Below are 13,070 nucleotides of genomic sequence, written 5' to 3'. Positions count from 1 at the left end.
ATAATAATGAATGTAGGATTGGCAATGTAGGTTTACTCATCATTTTACATGATTTTAATTGTAGCATGTTAGTGGAGTTGCTTGTACCCTTCTCGCTGACTGCCCACATCCAGAGATTCTCATTGCCTTTGGTATCAACCCAGTGCACTGCCTGCGTACGTGACACACCGCATTACAGTAAATATTAATAGTCAACCGAGTCTTACGAGAGTGTAGTGTCATGGAATTTTTTTTGAGACTAAATGTTTTATGTGTGTCACTTTTTTGTGTCACCAAATGTTTTATGTGTGACATAGACAGAGTAATTCATATTTTATTAAACGAGATGTGAAAACATAATAGCGTAGCTGTTAGCAGTGCATTCAGGTAACGAGCAGTTAGTTTCACCTTGAATTGCATTTATGCAGTTGCATCCACTCATATGTGGTAAAGGGATGTGTGCGTCACTTGTAAACCCACCCACTAAAATCGACAAGATTCTTTAGTGTTGGTGAAACAAAGAATAACTTTCCACATATTGTTATACCATATTGACTGATGTTAGTCTCCTACATTCATGGCAACAAAATGAAGATTGGTGTGATTTGATGGGTACCAAGTTCCTGGTTTCATAAAGGTGTTAGAATGATGAATCTGCCCTAATGTGTTTCTAATGTTGGAAAGAGCATTGGGTTTCTAAATATTAGTAGTGCTAGAATAAAAATGTAAACATACCTGCGGCATAGCAGTGTAGACATGACACACAATATGCTGCTTTGTGTTCAACTGGAGCATTTGTGCAAGGAAAGACCGAAGGTATTCAGTTTGTATCGCTAAGTGGTAACATTTCTTCTGACGGTCATAGCACATGCAGTGACTTATCATGTGCAAATTGCCATCTGTGACTGGCAAAGGGCATCCACAGTATCCTATAAAATTACTTTACTTTACTCACGTGGTCACCATGGAACTATTTTAGCATTTTGTTGTATTTTGACCTACAAGTGCAATCTGAATCACACTTGTCTAGAGTGGTCTAGTGGCCAGCTGTGGACTGCACCAGCATCCACAGCTGCTACCTTGCGATAGCTGCTAGGTTTTACTTATGTTTGTCCTTTAGTGCATGAACCTAACGTGTGGCCGGACCATGCATGGTGTTAATGCGACATCATCCTGTGCTTTTTTTTTTCTTTTTGCAAAGGACAATGGTCAAATTGACTGGGTGGCTACACTTGACCACTCTAGACAAGTGTTATTCAGAATGTACTAGGCACAGCCCGTGCATTTATGTTAAAATTAACTTATGATGAGATGGGCACATTCTCAGGATCTCTTTATGTTGATCATAAAGGGACTCGGCAGCAGTTTCTAACAGGATATTCCCTAGTGACTGCAGGAGCTAAAATAAGGCATGTACATGAATGTTACTTTCTTTTGCCGGCATCCTCAAACAAGCAGGAACACATCATACAACATGAGAATTAGATGCATCAGCGGGAGTACCGCATTTGTCACTCCTTGACAAATACTCAGCTGAGGGCTATCAACACCATGGGTTGAGCCACATCTTTTATTACCTAGTTTCATTTCTTGGTCTTCCAGATCACAAGGTAAGATGGTTTTCTTTGTCATTAAGAAGTGGGTTCTAATTACCCATTTGTAACCAAGAAATTCTGAAAACATCCTCCAGTAAAACCTTGCGAAATCATAATGTGCAACACCATAACTATGAAAAAGGAAGCATAGACACACATCACGGACACACATTAGCTCCTGTGATGTGTATCTATGTTTCCTTTGGTGTGGTTATGTCATTGTGCTATATTATATGCATCAGCAAGCACCAAGTAACCCAGCCGCATGTCCCAATTGCCAGATCAATTAAAGCTGAATAACTCAGATTTTTTTACCCCTCAGGCTGTTGTGGATTTCATAGGTGTAGTTGGTAGTTGTGCAATCCTGGCGTTGCTGCCGCCATACATTTCGGTTCAGAAACGGAATACTTGGAGCTGGTTATTTAAATGAGTGCAAGACGGAGTTTTGTGTATTGAATGACCATTGGGAACTGTGTGATGTCCGAGAGTTATTGCATCTACGTTATTTGTATGACTTCACTTTCTTCTTAACTTCAAAACTCACTTCTCTACTTAGCGTAGCCTTGATGGTCACAGCAGTATATTTGCCCACCTCATATTTAACTTAATGTCAGTTATACGAACAACTGTATAAGTGACATTAAGCCAATTTTTCAGATTGTAGTGAACATGGTCACCAGTGTGCACTGTGTGCAATGACCTACATCACTGTGAGGTCTTTGAATTTTCCAAAGAGACCCTAAATTCTTAAATGTACCTGCACCATTTTTCCCCATTGAGTCGAGAAGTATACTTGTAATGGTACTGCCAGTGCTTCATTTGCTGCCAAAACTGTTGGAGATGCTTGTGGATGCTCTCTCTCTGTGTTGTGTGTGTGTCACGTGCTTGGCTTATGGCCTGGCGAAACGCATCGTTAATAAATTCACAATCTCCCTCTCATTACCAAAACCTTAATGGTCTCCCTTCTTCAAGAGTGTGATAGCACATCATTAAAGGGACACTAAAGGCTAATACTAAGTTGACGTGGACTGTTTAAGTACCATTCCAGAAATCTCGCAATGCTTGTTTCATGCCCAGAAAAGACTTAGTTTACAAGAAAATTGCATCTGAAGGGTCCAAATATTCTTTTTGAAATTCAAATCTCCCGCCACCCAACCGAGTGAGTGGAGATGTTGCATACACCATCACCACCCTTTGCTGCTGTCGGTGAGTAAAACGGCGGCCAACAGACGGCGGCACCGAGCCAAGAAAGAGCGGTGGATTCGCCGATGCAGCTGCTTTTTGGTCAAGTGGCATAGACCGTTAGGCCATTGTGCGACATGGAAGTTGAATTCTCTGCTACTTGCAATTTGTACAAGTTTTGCAAGCCAGCAAAACCAGCACAGCACTACGCGATAACGAAACTACTGAAATGCGAAAGCAGAGAGTCAAGCAAAAACAAAGCCTTTCAACCACCTGCATCGTTGTCAAGGGTAATTTCAATGAGTACCTTTTTCTAGAAATTGAATAGAACTGGGTAAGTAGCAGTTTATTTCGTCTTATAATACAATATAAGAATGTTTTTTGCACCAAGTGGTTGAGTACTAGTGACATAATTTAACTGAGGTGTGCTATCATCATTGGGCAAGTACTACAGTGTCCCAGGGGAGTCTCTAATCAAGTCCTGCATTTACCTCAATTTCTCTTTTATTAAGGCTCTGTTCGCAATATCATTGATGCCTTAGAGATTCTCGAGCACTAATCTATCACTTTAGCTTGACTTAATATTTGTCTTTAGTGTCCCTTTAATGCATTTGTTTAATTGCCAACAGAAAAACATCTGGACTCTGTCAAAAGGGATTCATAAATAGGCAGAATTACCATCTCGGAGGAGTTTGCAATTCCAGTTTTTAAGTAAACTAGCAGAAAACAGGAAGAATAAAGTGGGAACTGTCATTAGCTATCTTCTTTATGCTAGGAGCACATGTGCTGGTGCTATGTTGCGCTTGTTATGCTTTACTTAGTAGCCATGTAGTTTACTACCCGCATTAGTCCAGCGGGCACTTAGACAGTATTACATTTTTGTTGTGTGCATTTATGCCTATCTCAGACACTACAGAAGTTTGCTGATAATAAACAGGATGTTGCTTGTACAATGAGAATGCTTAATCATACCTGGCCATTAACTTCCTTGCACATAATAAATAGCTGGTCTGCTCCAGTAACCATGTGTATATTTGCACATTTGGTTGCAGAATTATTGCATTTTCAAACAGTTCTGACAGCCCAATTCACATCATCTTGTGTTTATATTATTTAGAGCGAGTTGTTTATTTATTTGATTTTCAAATGTTTTTGTTGTCATCAACAATTGTTGCTTTTCTGCATTTTTTTTCCAGGTCAAAGCACTTTCACAGGCAAAGCACTAGTTTTAGAAGGCTAATGAACTTTTTAAAGAAGCATCTTATTTTTTGCTAAATATACTAAATGCTTGAAAGTCAAAAGCCTAATGGGCAAGTGTAATCACTTGCCTACTGGGCAAGTGATTGGGCAAGTGTATGGAGCACGTTTAGTAAAAGCTTGTCAACAAGCCGACTTATAATTTTGCTTTTGCTTTTCAGGGTGGTGTGCTACTTCTTGCCCTTACCTTGTGCCTCCAGACGGGTTTCCGAACTATCTCTCGCACACTAGCTGTCGACGTTGGTGGAGCCAAGCGATTAAATGCACTGTCGAGTGTTCTGTCCACCTTGCTTTTAGCGCCTCTCCTGCTTTTTGTTAAAGTACCGGCTTCTATGGTGAGCACTCCTTTTCTGACTGATACCTTTGATCCTTCTGTGTAATTTTTTTTTTATATGAAATGCAGTACACCAGTTACAACAACAGTTATACAACAAGATGGTGCTTATAATGATCACCCGTCATTCATGCATGTCATGACATGCATGACATGTCGTGACATTCATGACATGTCATGCGTGCCAAATTTGATGTGGCACCCTACCCCCTTCCTTCAATTGAAACAGCATATTAGGATGCCACTGTATCTATCACGTATGAAATACAGCAGTGAAATCATAGCCTTCTGAACACTCTCTATTTTTAATTTTGCACAGGAAATTAAATAGTGAAATGTCACTAAAATGGCCATGCTTATTTGTGAATGTGGCTGTTAAGTGTTTTAGGAGTTTTATGGTGTTTTATCACGATGTGCAACTGTCACCAGAGGCAGTTACTTACGTCACTTTGACCGCCCAGCCACAGGTTCCTGACGGTGAATATGTGCTTCGCCCCATCATCGACGTGCTCTTGATCCGGAATGTTGCTGTTCTGCATATGTTGGTGAAAGTTACTAATAACGACGTCGTTACACCGCTTCTGAATTTCAGCTTGTGCCCTCAAGTGATTCCGGCTGGCATGTTCTTGGCCAGCGTTTCTAGTGGTTCTGAATTTGACATTGAGAGTCTAAATGCCGAGAGTGGCTTATTAGTGCCAATTGCAGCTCACAGCTCTGGTTCCTTAACGTATGACTTAACGAAAATGATTGCACCTGGCCTCACCTCTGCACAGGCTATGGACATGCGTCACCTGCTTGAATCGTACAGTGACACCTTTGATTTCGGCGACAAGCCATTAGTTCAAACATCTGTTGTTCACCACTGTATAAACACTGGAGACAAGAATCCTATTCGTCGGCGTCCCTATCGAGTATCGCATGCTGAACGTCAAGTCATCCAATCAGAAGTGGACAAAATGCTCCGCTTAGGGATCATCTAGCCATCAGGCAGCCCTTGGGCTTAGTCTGTTGTCCTCGTGAAAAAGAAAGATGGTACCTGGCGTTCTTCCATAGATTATCACCACTTAAACAAGATCATGCGAAAAGACATGTACCCACTACCATGCATCGATGATGCCTTTGAATGCTTGCACGGAGCTAAGTACTTCTCGTCCATCGATTTTTGATGCTGCTACTGGCAGATTTCAGTTGATGAAATGGATCGCGAGAAGACAGCCTTCATCACGCCAGATGGCTTATATCAATTCGAAGTCATGCCCTTTGGCCTATGCAATGCTCCTGCAACATTTGAACGTATGATGGACTCTCTTCTGTGAGGCTACAAATGGACCACCTGTCTTTGTTACCTTGACGACGTTATTGTTCTTTCTCCCAGGTTCGGCAGCCACCTTACCCGACTTGCTGCAATTCTTGCGGTCTTCCGAAAAGCCGGCCTTCAACTGAACTCCACAAAGTGTCAATACAGGCACCGTCAGATTACCGTGTTGGGGCACCTCGTTGACACATCCGGTGATCAACCAGATCCGAAAAAAGTTCACGCCGTACACAATTTCCCTGTGCCTCGTTCTGCTTCTGATGTGTGCTGCTTCGTTGGCATGTGTTCTTACTTTCGCCGTTTCCTCAAAAACTTCGCCAACGTTGCTCGGCCTTTGACACATCTTCTAAAGAAGAACACGCCATTCTCATGGGGCCCGGAGCAGGCTCACGCATTCGCCGCTCTCATCAGGTTTCTGACCACCCCTCCCATACTTGCCCACTTTGATCCATCTGCACCGCACACTGGTGCTAGCGGCCATAGCATCGTCGCTGTTCACGCCCAACAACAGAATGATACCGAGTGCGTGATAGCTTACACCAGCCACTTGCTGTCACCTGCTGTGAGAAATTACTCCATCACAATGCTAAAGTGCTTGGCTTTAGTTTGGGCTGTGGCCAAGTTACGGCCATATTTGTATGACGGCACGTTTTCGGTCGTCACAGACACAGACCACCGCGCACTCTGCTGGCTGTCTTCCCTCTGGGACCCAACTGGACGGCTTGGTTGCTGAGCTTTGCAGCTCCAGTAATTTTCATTTAGTGTCCATTACAAGACCACTTAGTGTCCATTCCTCAGCCTCCACAAGGACACTGACTACCTCTTGCGACACCCTGTGGATCCTCCCGATCCTGTTGCACATGATCCGGTGACCTGCGTGATGGCTTTGACTGACCTGACTGACATGCGCGCTGAACAAAAACGCGACACATCCTTACAGTTAATCATCGCCGGAGTGCAATCTGGCCGCACCAACGGCACGTGCCGCATGTTCGGGCTGCATGATGGCGTCCTCTACCACCGCAATATCAATCCTGACGGCCGTGAGTTGCTCCTTGTCCTTCCTCATCATCTGTGATCCGTCTTTCTTGAACAACTTCACGCTGCACTGACGGCGGGACACCTTAGAATTTTGCCTACATACAGGCGCGTACGACGCCACTTTTTCTGGCCGGGTCTCTACCGCTATATGTGTCATTATGTCGCAACTTGTGAATTGTGTCAGTGCCGGAAGAAACCTCCCCTGGCACCTGTCAGACGACTCCTTCCAATTGAAGTTCCTTCTGAACTGTTCATTCGCGCAGGCCTTGACCTGCTTGGCCCTTTTCCGACGACGACTAGAGGGAATAAGTGGATCGCCGTCGCTACTGATTACGCGACACGCTATGCGATAACAAAGGTGTTGCCGACTAGTTGCGCAACACAAGTCGGCAATTTTCTCCTCCACGACGTCATTCTCCACCATGGTGCACCTCAACAATTACTTACAGACCGCGGCCGTTCTTGTCTCGAGTTGATGACGACCACTTCCACTTTTGTGCCACTGAGCACAAGCTGTCCACTGCCTAGCACACACAAATGAACGGTCTTATGAAACGTCTCAACAGAACAATCACAGAGATGCTGTCGATGTACGTCTCTAACGATCATCGCGACTGGAACGCTGCGCTAGCTTTCATGACGTTCACGTATAACTCATCCCAAGATGACACCGCAGGATATTCGCCCTTTTATCTCATGTATGGTCGCGACCCCACATTGCCGTTTGACACTATCGTCCCTTCTGTGCCGTGTGTTGCAACTGAGTACGCTCGTGAAGTCATTGATCGCTCTCACATGGCACGTCAAGTCGCCCAATCTCATTTATTAGCCTCACAACATATGCAAAAAGAGTGTTACAACTGCTGCCATCGCGACGTTAAGTTCGAGCCAGGTGCTTGGGTGCTCCTCTGCTCAGTATGTCGTCGGGTTGGCCTCTCCCAGAAGCTTCTCTCTCGCTACACTGGGCCTTATAAAGTCTTACGCCAAGTTAACGGCGTAAATTACGAGATTTCGTCGCTACACTTTGATACATCCTCAAGTCAGACGCCTCTTGACATCATGCACGTTTCACGGCTGAAGCCATACTTCGCTCTCAATTTTTCGCCTACCGTGCGCCGAGACGGCGCTTCGCCACCCGGGGGTCCTGTTATGAAAGGATGAAAGAAGAGAGAGGACGAAGAATGATCGGAGACGCTGGCTGCTGCGTGTTGTTGGTGGTCAGCCATCTTAACTACTCTGACTCAGCCTGTATATATATTGTAAATATAGTCTTTCTACACTCGCAACATCCCCGTAACAATTTTATTTATTGCTAATTCACCATTCTCCCCATTGCAATAGCATTATCCTGTTAGCATGTTTGCGGGCACTATTTTGTCTTCACTGAGGGCCCTGTTTCTTGTATTTTCCCATCTCTAGCTCCCTTTGCCTTAAAATGCCATAGCAAAATTTTAGTACATGTAACTTCCCCTGGCTGCTTTAGTTTGTTCAGCAGCTACGAGTTATGATGCAAAGTTTTTGTCTAAACTTTTCTTTTGCTTTTGCTTTATTAGGCAGCTGTTCACATAGTAATCACAGTATTAAACAACAATGCCTCCATTGTATCAGCAGGTAATTCATTCAATAAACATATTCTTGCTGCCAGCGTAGGATGCATGTTAAAGGAGTTTTTAACATACTTCACAAGGGGGAATTTTTTTCACCTTCATTAAGGATGAATACCTGCAAAAAGAGAATTTCTGAAACTTAAACTCTGAAAATTCGCAATATTACACATATTTTTATATTCAGTCACTACAGTTGGCAGATGTCACCATCTGCACTTTTGGAAACTGCCCTGATAGAGCTACTCAAAACGCAGCAGTATCACAAAGGGCCAGAACTTCTCTACCTGTTATACAATAGCATGTTACAAATTGACCAAAACACGCTCATTTAACATGGAACCTGTCGCACTACTCGTTCTTACCAACCCGAAACAATCGCCGAGTACTCATGCAAAACAAAACTCTTTAAAAGCTCATTCCCTCCCTCATACTGTCTCCAATTAGAATGCACTGCCTGCAGATGTGGTCACGAGTCCAACAATTGATGTAATATTGAGTGCACTTAGAAATGTTGGACTGTGAACTTTCTGCTAATACTTTTTCACATGGCGTCAAGTAAGATCTTTTGCTACAAATCTTCATGTTCTTCCAAATGTTCTTGAGTTACTTCAGTTGAGCATTCCTATATGTGGTACTCATGTTGTTCATACCTGTACTTTCATTTTACCTACATAATCCAGTCAATATTATTACAGCAATTAGCATTTTTCAGGTTTTGTGTTGTAAAACTTTTACTCAAATGTATGATCATCATTCTTCAAAGATTGTATTTTAAAGCTTGTGCTGCCCTTTCTTGTATATAACATGTATATTCCTCACAGTGTACATGGCGGCAAATTCTTGTATTCTTATGCTTGTATTGGATTTTCACACTTGTTCTGTTACGTAGTTCTGAGCATGTTTTGAACTACTACTGTGAGTTGTATTTAATACCCACTCCTGCCTAAGACCTGAACCACAGGCTGGCAACACTTAAATAAATAAATATGGCAGCGCTTTTCTAGTGCGCGTGATTATTATCAGGATGAGCAAAGTAAATGCCTAATCTTTCCAATTTTAATAGTTTTCTATTGAAAAATTTAATTGGTACAATTTTGTAGGAAGTTAAGCTATACGATTTCAAACGTAATATTACTAAGACTGCACGGTCTAAATGCATATTTTGAGCCTATGTCTCTTTTTCTTTTTGTCATTGGTTTCTCATGTCTGTTTGCAGAATGAGGAGGTTTTGCAGGTGCCCTTTTTTGTGCTACCACTTGTCTTCTCTGGCCTGGCTGTCTTTGTGCTGGACTACTACGTGGAATCTGTGTGCATGCTTCGTCTTGACTCGTACATCACTGCTAGGCTGGGTTCGCTGACTGTGTTTACGGCTGCCTTGCTTCTGGCCTTCTCGTGGGGCACAAACAGCCACACAAGCCACTCGTGGACAGGCTTGACCTCAGGGCAGCACTCGCTCTCTGGTGGTCTCATCTTTGGCTGGATCATGTTTGTGCTTGGTGAGTGCCATGAAGCTAGTAATGGCTGTGTTATGAAATCTGTTGAAGCAGTGGGAGAATGTCTGCAGCATTCTGTGCAGAGAGTACTCTTGTGCAGACTGCACAATTATGCCTTTTTACACTAATGATATTTGTTATAAATCACTTGTGAAAGATGGCATAATTCAGCCTTGTAAGGTGGTTTACTCGAAAAGACACACTGTTTGCATGACTAATCACAGTCTGTGGATAGCCAAGTCACAAGGTTCCACTAAATAACTTTTATTAATAATATTAGGTACCTCTTGAATTGAGGCTGATTTCGTTTGATCTCATATCTATGTGGCATAAATCACAAGACTAGCCAAAGTTTCGAGATGTCCTTTGCCTAATTGTGCCATAGAATCAACATTGCGTTAATTATTGCAGATTTGGCACTTTCAGGTGTTGCTGTGAAATTTATTATGCTTGACTGGGGGACTCACGAGACAGTGAACTGAAATCTGCAGTTAGCTGTGAGGCTTATAGTTTCTCAGTGAGTTGAATCTTACTTTGCATTCAGGCCACAGTGGCTGGTATTTAGTATGCCTCATACCCACTGGGCTGCGTCAGTGGCCAGGCTGTTTTGCTGTGAGCGTGAGATAATGGGTACAATTCTTGGTGGCAGTAGCTGCATTCTGAAGGGGACTGAATGTGTATGAACAAGATTAGCTTTATGCATAAGCTGCAAACAAAAAATTGACTAATTAAGTTCTGAGATTTTAATGCCCGAAATGGTTTGATTATGAGGCACCCCATAGTGGTAGTCTCTGGATTAATTTTGACCATTTGGGCTTCTTTAACGTGCACCTAAATCTAAGTGCGCACGCATTCTTGCTCTTCGCCCCCGTCAAAATGCAGCTGCTGCGGCTATGATTGGACCCACGGCCTCAAGCTCAGCAGTGCAGCGCTATAGCCACTGATCTAGCATGGCGGGTAAGATGCGAAGTAAGGAAACTAGTAACAAGCATCTTTAGAAACTCGCAACGATGTAATGGCCTTGCTGGGAGAGCAGAAGATGTAGCACATAACCAACACTCACAAATGAGGAAATGGGTTGCGCAGGGCACTCTCTCATAGGCTCAGGACCATTCTCAAATAGTACCTACCAGGCATAATAGTTTGCTCCTCATGCCAACCAGAAAAAAGTAAAAAGGTTGCCTTTAATAAAAGTGTCATTGTTTTAGTTACTTTCCATATGACCTAGGAAATCAAACTGTTCAGTTCATTGAAATAGCTGTTGTACTGACATATCTGTTTGCTTAGCATATGTTTTAAGCCTTTTTAATCTCTCACCTTGACTGGCGTCTACTTCTTTCAACTGCTCTGCAACTGGTAATTAGCTTTTTACCATTCTTTCTTTCCTAACAGCCACACTGATTCTGAGTTCACCCGACCTGAAGGGCACCAAGGGTACCTTGGTAGGCTACTCCAGTGATGGCGACCCCCTCTACCATTTCAATGGGGATGCTTTTCACATGGGGCCAGGCTACTCCATGCTATCTGTGCTCCGGTCTGGATTGATGCAGATCATGAAGGAGTCGGACTCAAGGCGGATATTCTACTTCCTCTGCATCAATCTAGTAACTTCACCTTTTTCTTGCAATCATCATAGATAAGGGGGCACGTGTTACACATGTTTCCTTACAATTGCAATATAATTTACTCTTGGAAATTAAGATCAGGCAGAGTTAAACTCCTTTTTTATTCTTTGAGCCAAAGTCCCAGACCAAAGAGCATGCGGTGGAGTTATGATAACTTGGAATCCACAGATTCAATCTGTAACACACTTCCCTGCCTAATTATTTCTGGTCTCATAGTTAGCAGCTACCTTACCTGTTTACACTTGTTTTGCATGGATGTGTGTTTCTGTTCTTCTTGATTACCCCTTGTGCGTCCCCATGTTTCATGCCAGATGTTCACGGGTGTGGAGCTGTTGTATGGCATGTGGACAAACTCCCTCGGGCTCATCTCAGACGGTTTCCACATGCTTTTTGACTGTTCTGCCCTGGTTATGGGCCTTGCAGCTGCCTTGCTGGCAAGACGCAGTGCCACACGGACATTCCCATTTGGGTGAGACTTTGTCTTTAAGTCATTAGGTGGGGTCTCCCAATGGAAAAAAACTTTACACAGAAAACTTGTGGACACTTGGAGGCCCCATAGGCAGCACTGAATGTTACTAGATATAGTGAAAACGCAAAACCTAAGAAATAGCGTGCCAGTAAACACCTTAAAACAGTGTGGACATTACGCAATGCAGAGAAAAAAGCTGATAAAACCGCAGCAGGTACATTTACTTTTAAAGGGTCCTGAACCACTCCTTGGCTTTAGTGAAGAAACCCAGTCTACGGCTAGCATACACAGCTGTAAACTTCTCAGCCAAATTTTGTATTCGTGTGCAGTGTGTGGAGCAGCTCACAAGCAGAGCACAAGGTCCTCTTTTTCTAAAACACTTTCCTTTCAAACGAGGCCTTCTCTTCACCCATTCTGAAGCTGCCAGCAGCTTGCATATATCGGTGGATGCAAAATTCCCTTAGACGACTGCTGTTGGTCGATACTGACATCAATCAAGAAGGTTGTTTGGATCAGTGTGGTTCTTCCTATTGTCACTGTATATTTATTGATGGAGTTTACTAAACAGGCTAAACTAAGCAAAAATCTGCATTTGAAATTTCAATAAGAATTATGTGCACACTTCCATAGAAAACCTACCACCATCTGCTCACTCACGCTCAGCTGTACCTGCCCACGTAGTAATGAAACTTTAGCCACATTGCTTATTGGTGTCCTAGCTGTTGGTTCTCACTAATTTCGATTAGTTTTGAACTCAAGTACCCTTGAACCACAGGAAACTTGAGGTAAGACCGCACGTATTCTTGCCAGCATGCACTTCAAATATTTATAGCACTTCAAAATGCACTATCAATAGCTTATCAATATCAATATGTCAGACTTGGTAGACATTAATTTCACAATGCAGACATGTCAAGGATAGAAATTATACATGCCATTCAGTTCAATCATAAAAGGAGTTCGGTCATGCAACAAGTTCACTTTTCAAATTTAGATGCACATCAAGTGGAAGTGCTAAAGTTAATGTGAGTTTTTGCAGGATAGTAGTGCAGGTACTTTCCTATGCGAGCGTAGACCGTCCTGAATTGACACATTTTCTTGGCAAAAGCATTTGCTTTTTATGTACGGCATAAAGTGGTGAGGATCTGGGGGTAGTTAATCATTTATTTTAAC

At 42.9% G+C, this 13,070-nt stretch overlaps 1 protein-coding gene across 1 annotated transcript in view; it reads left to right on the top strand.

Annotated features, from left to right (window-relative positions):
* LOC135909298 (proton-coupled zinc antiporter SLC30A5-like) overlaps positions 1-13,070 on the top strand; it is a 49,980-nt gene that overhangs the window by 13,388 nt on the left and 23,522 nt on the right. The window contains exons 7-11 of the mRNA XM_065441240.1: positions 1,513-1,589; positions 4,175-4,348; positions 9,527-9,806; positions 11,196-11,407; positions 11,740-11,897. Of these exons, the coding sequence (XP_065297312.1) occupies positions 1,513-1,589; positions 4,175-4,348; positions 9,527-9,806; positions 11,196-11,407; positions 11,740-11,897 (901 nt within the window). The remainder of the gene's footprint in view (positions 1-1,512; positions 1,590-4,174; positions 4,349-9,526; positions 9,807-11,195; positions 11,408-11,739; positions 11,898-13,070) is intronic.

Source organism: Dermacentor albipictus, chromosome 1 (assembly GCF_038994185.2).
Source record: "Dermacentor albipictus isolate Rhodes 1998 colony chromosome 1, USDA_Dalb.pri_finalv2, whole genome shotgun sequence".
In the NCBI taxonomy this organism is placed as follows: domain Eukaryota; kingdom Metazoa; phylum Arthropoda; class Arachnida; order Ixodida; family Ixodidae; genus Dermacentor; species Dermacentor albipictus.
Note: the sequence above shows the minus strand (reverse complement) of the source record. Positions and strands in the feature narration are given on the sequence as shown.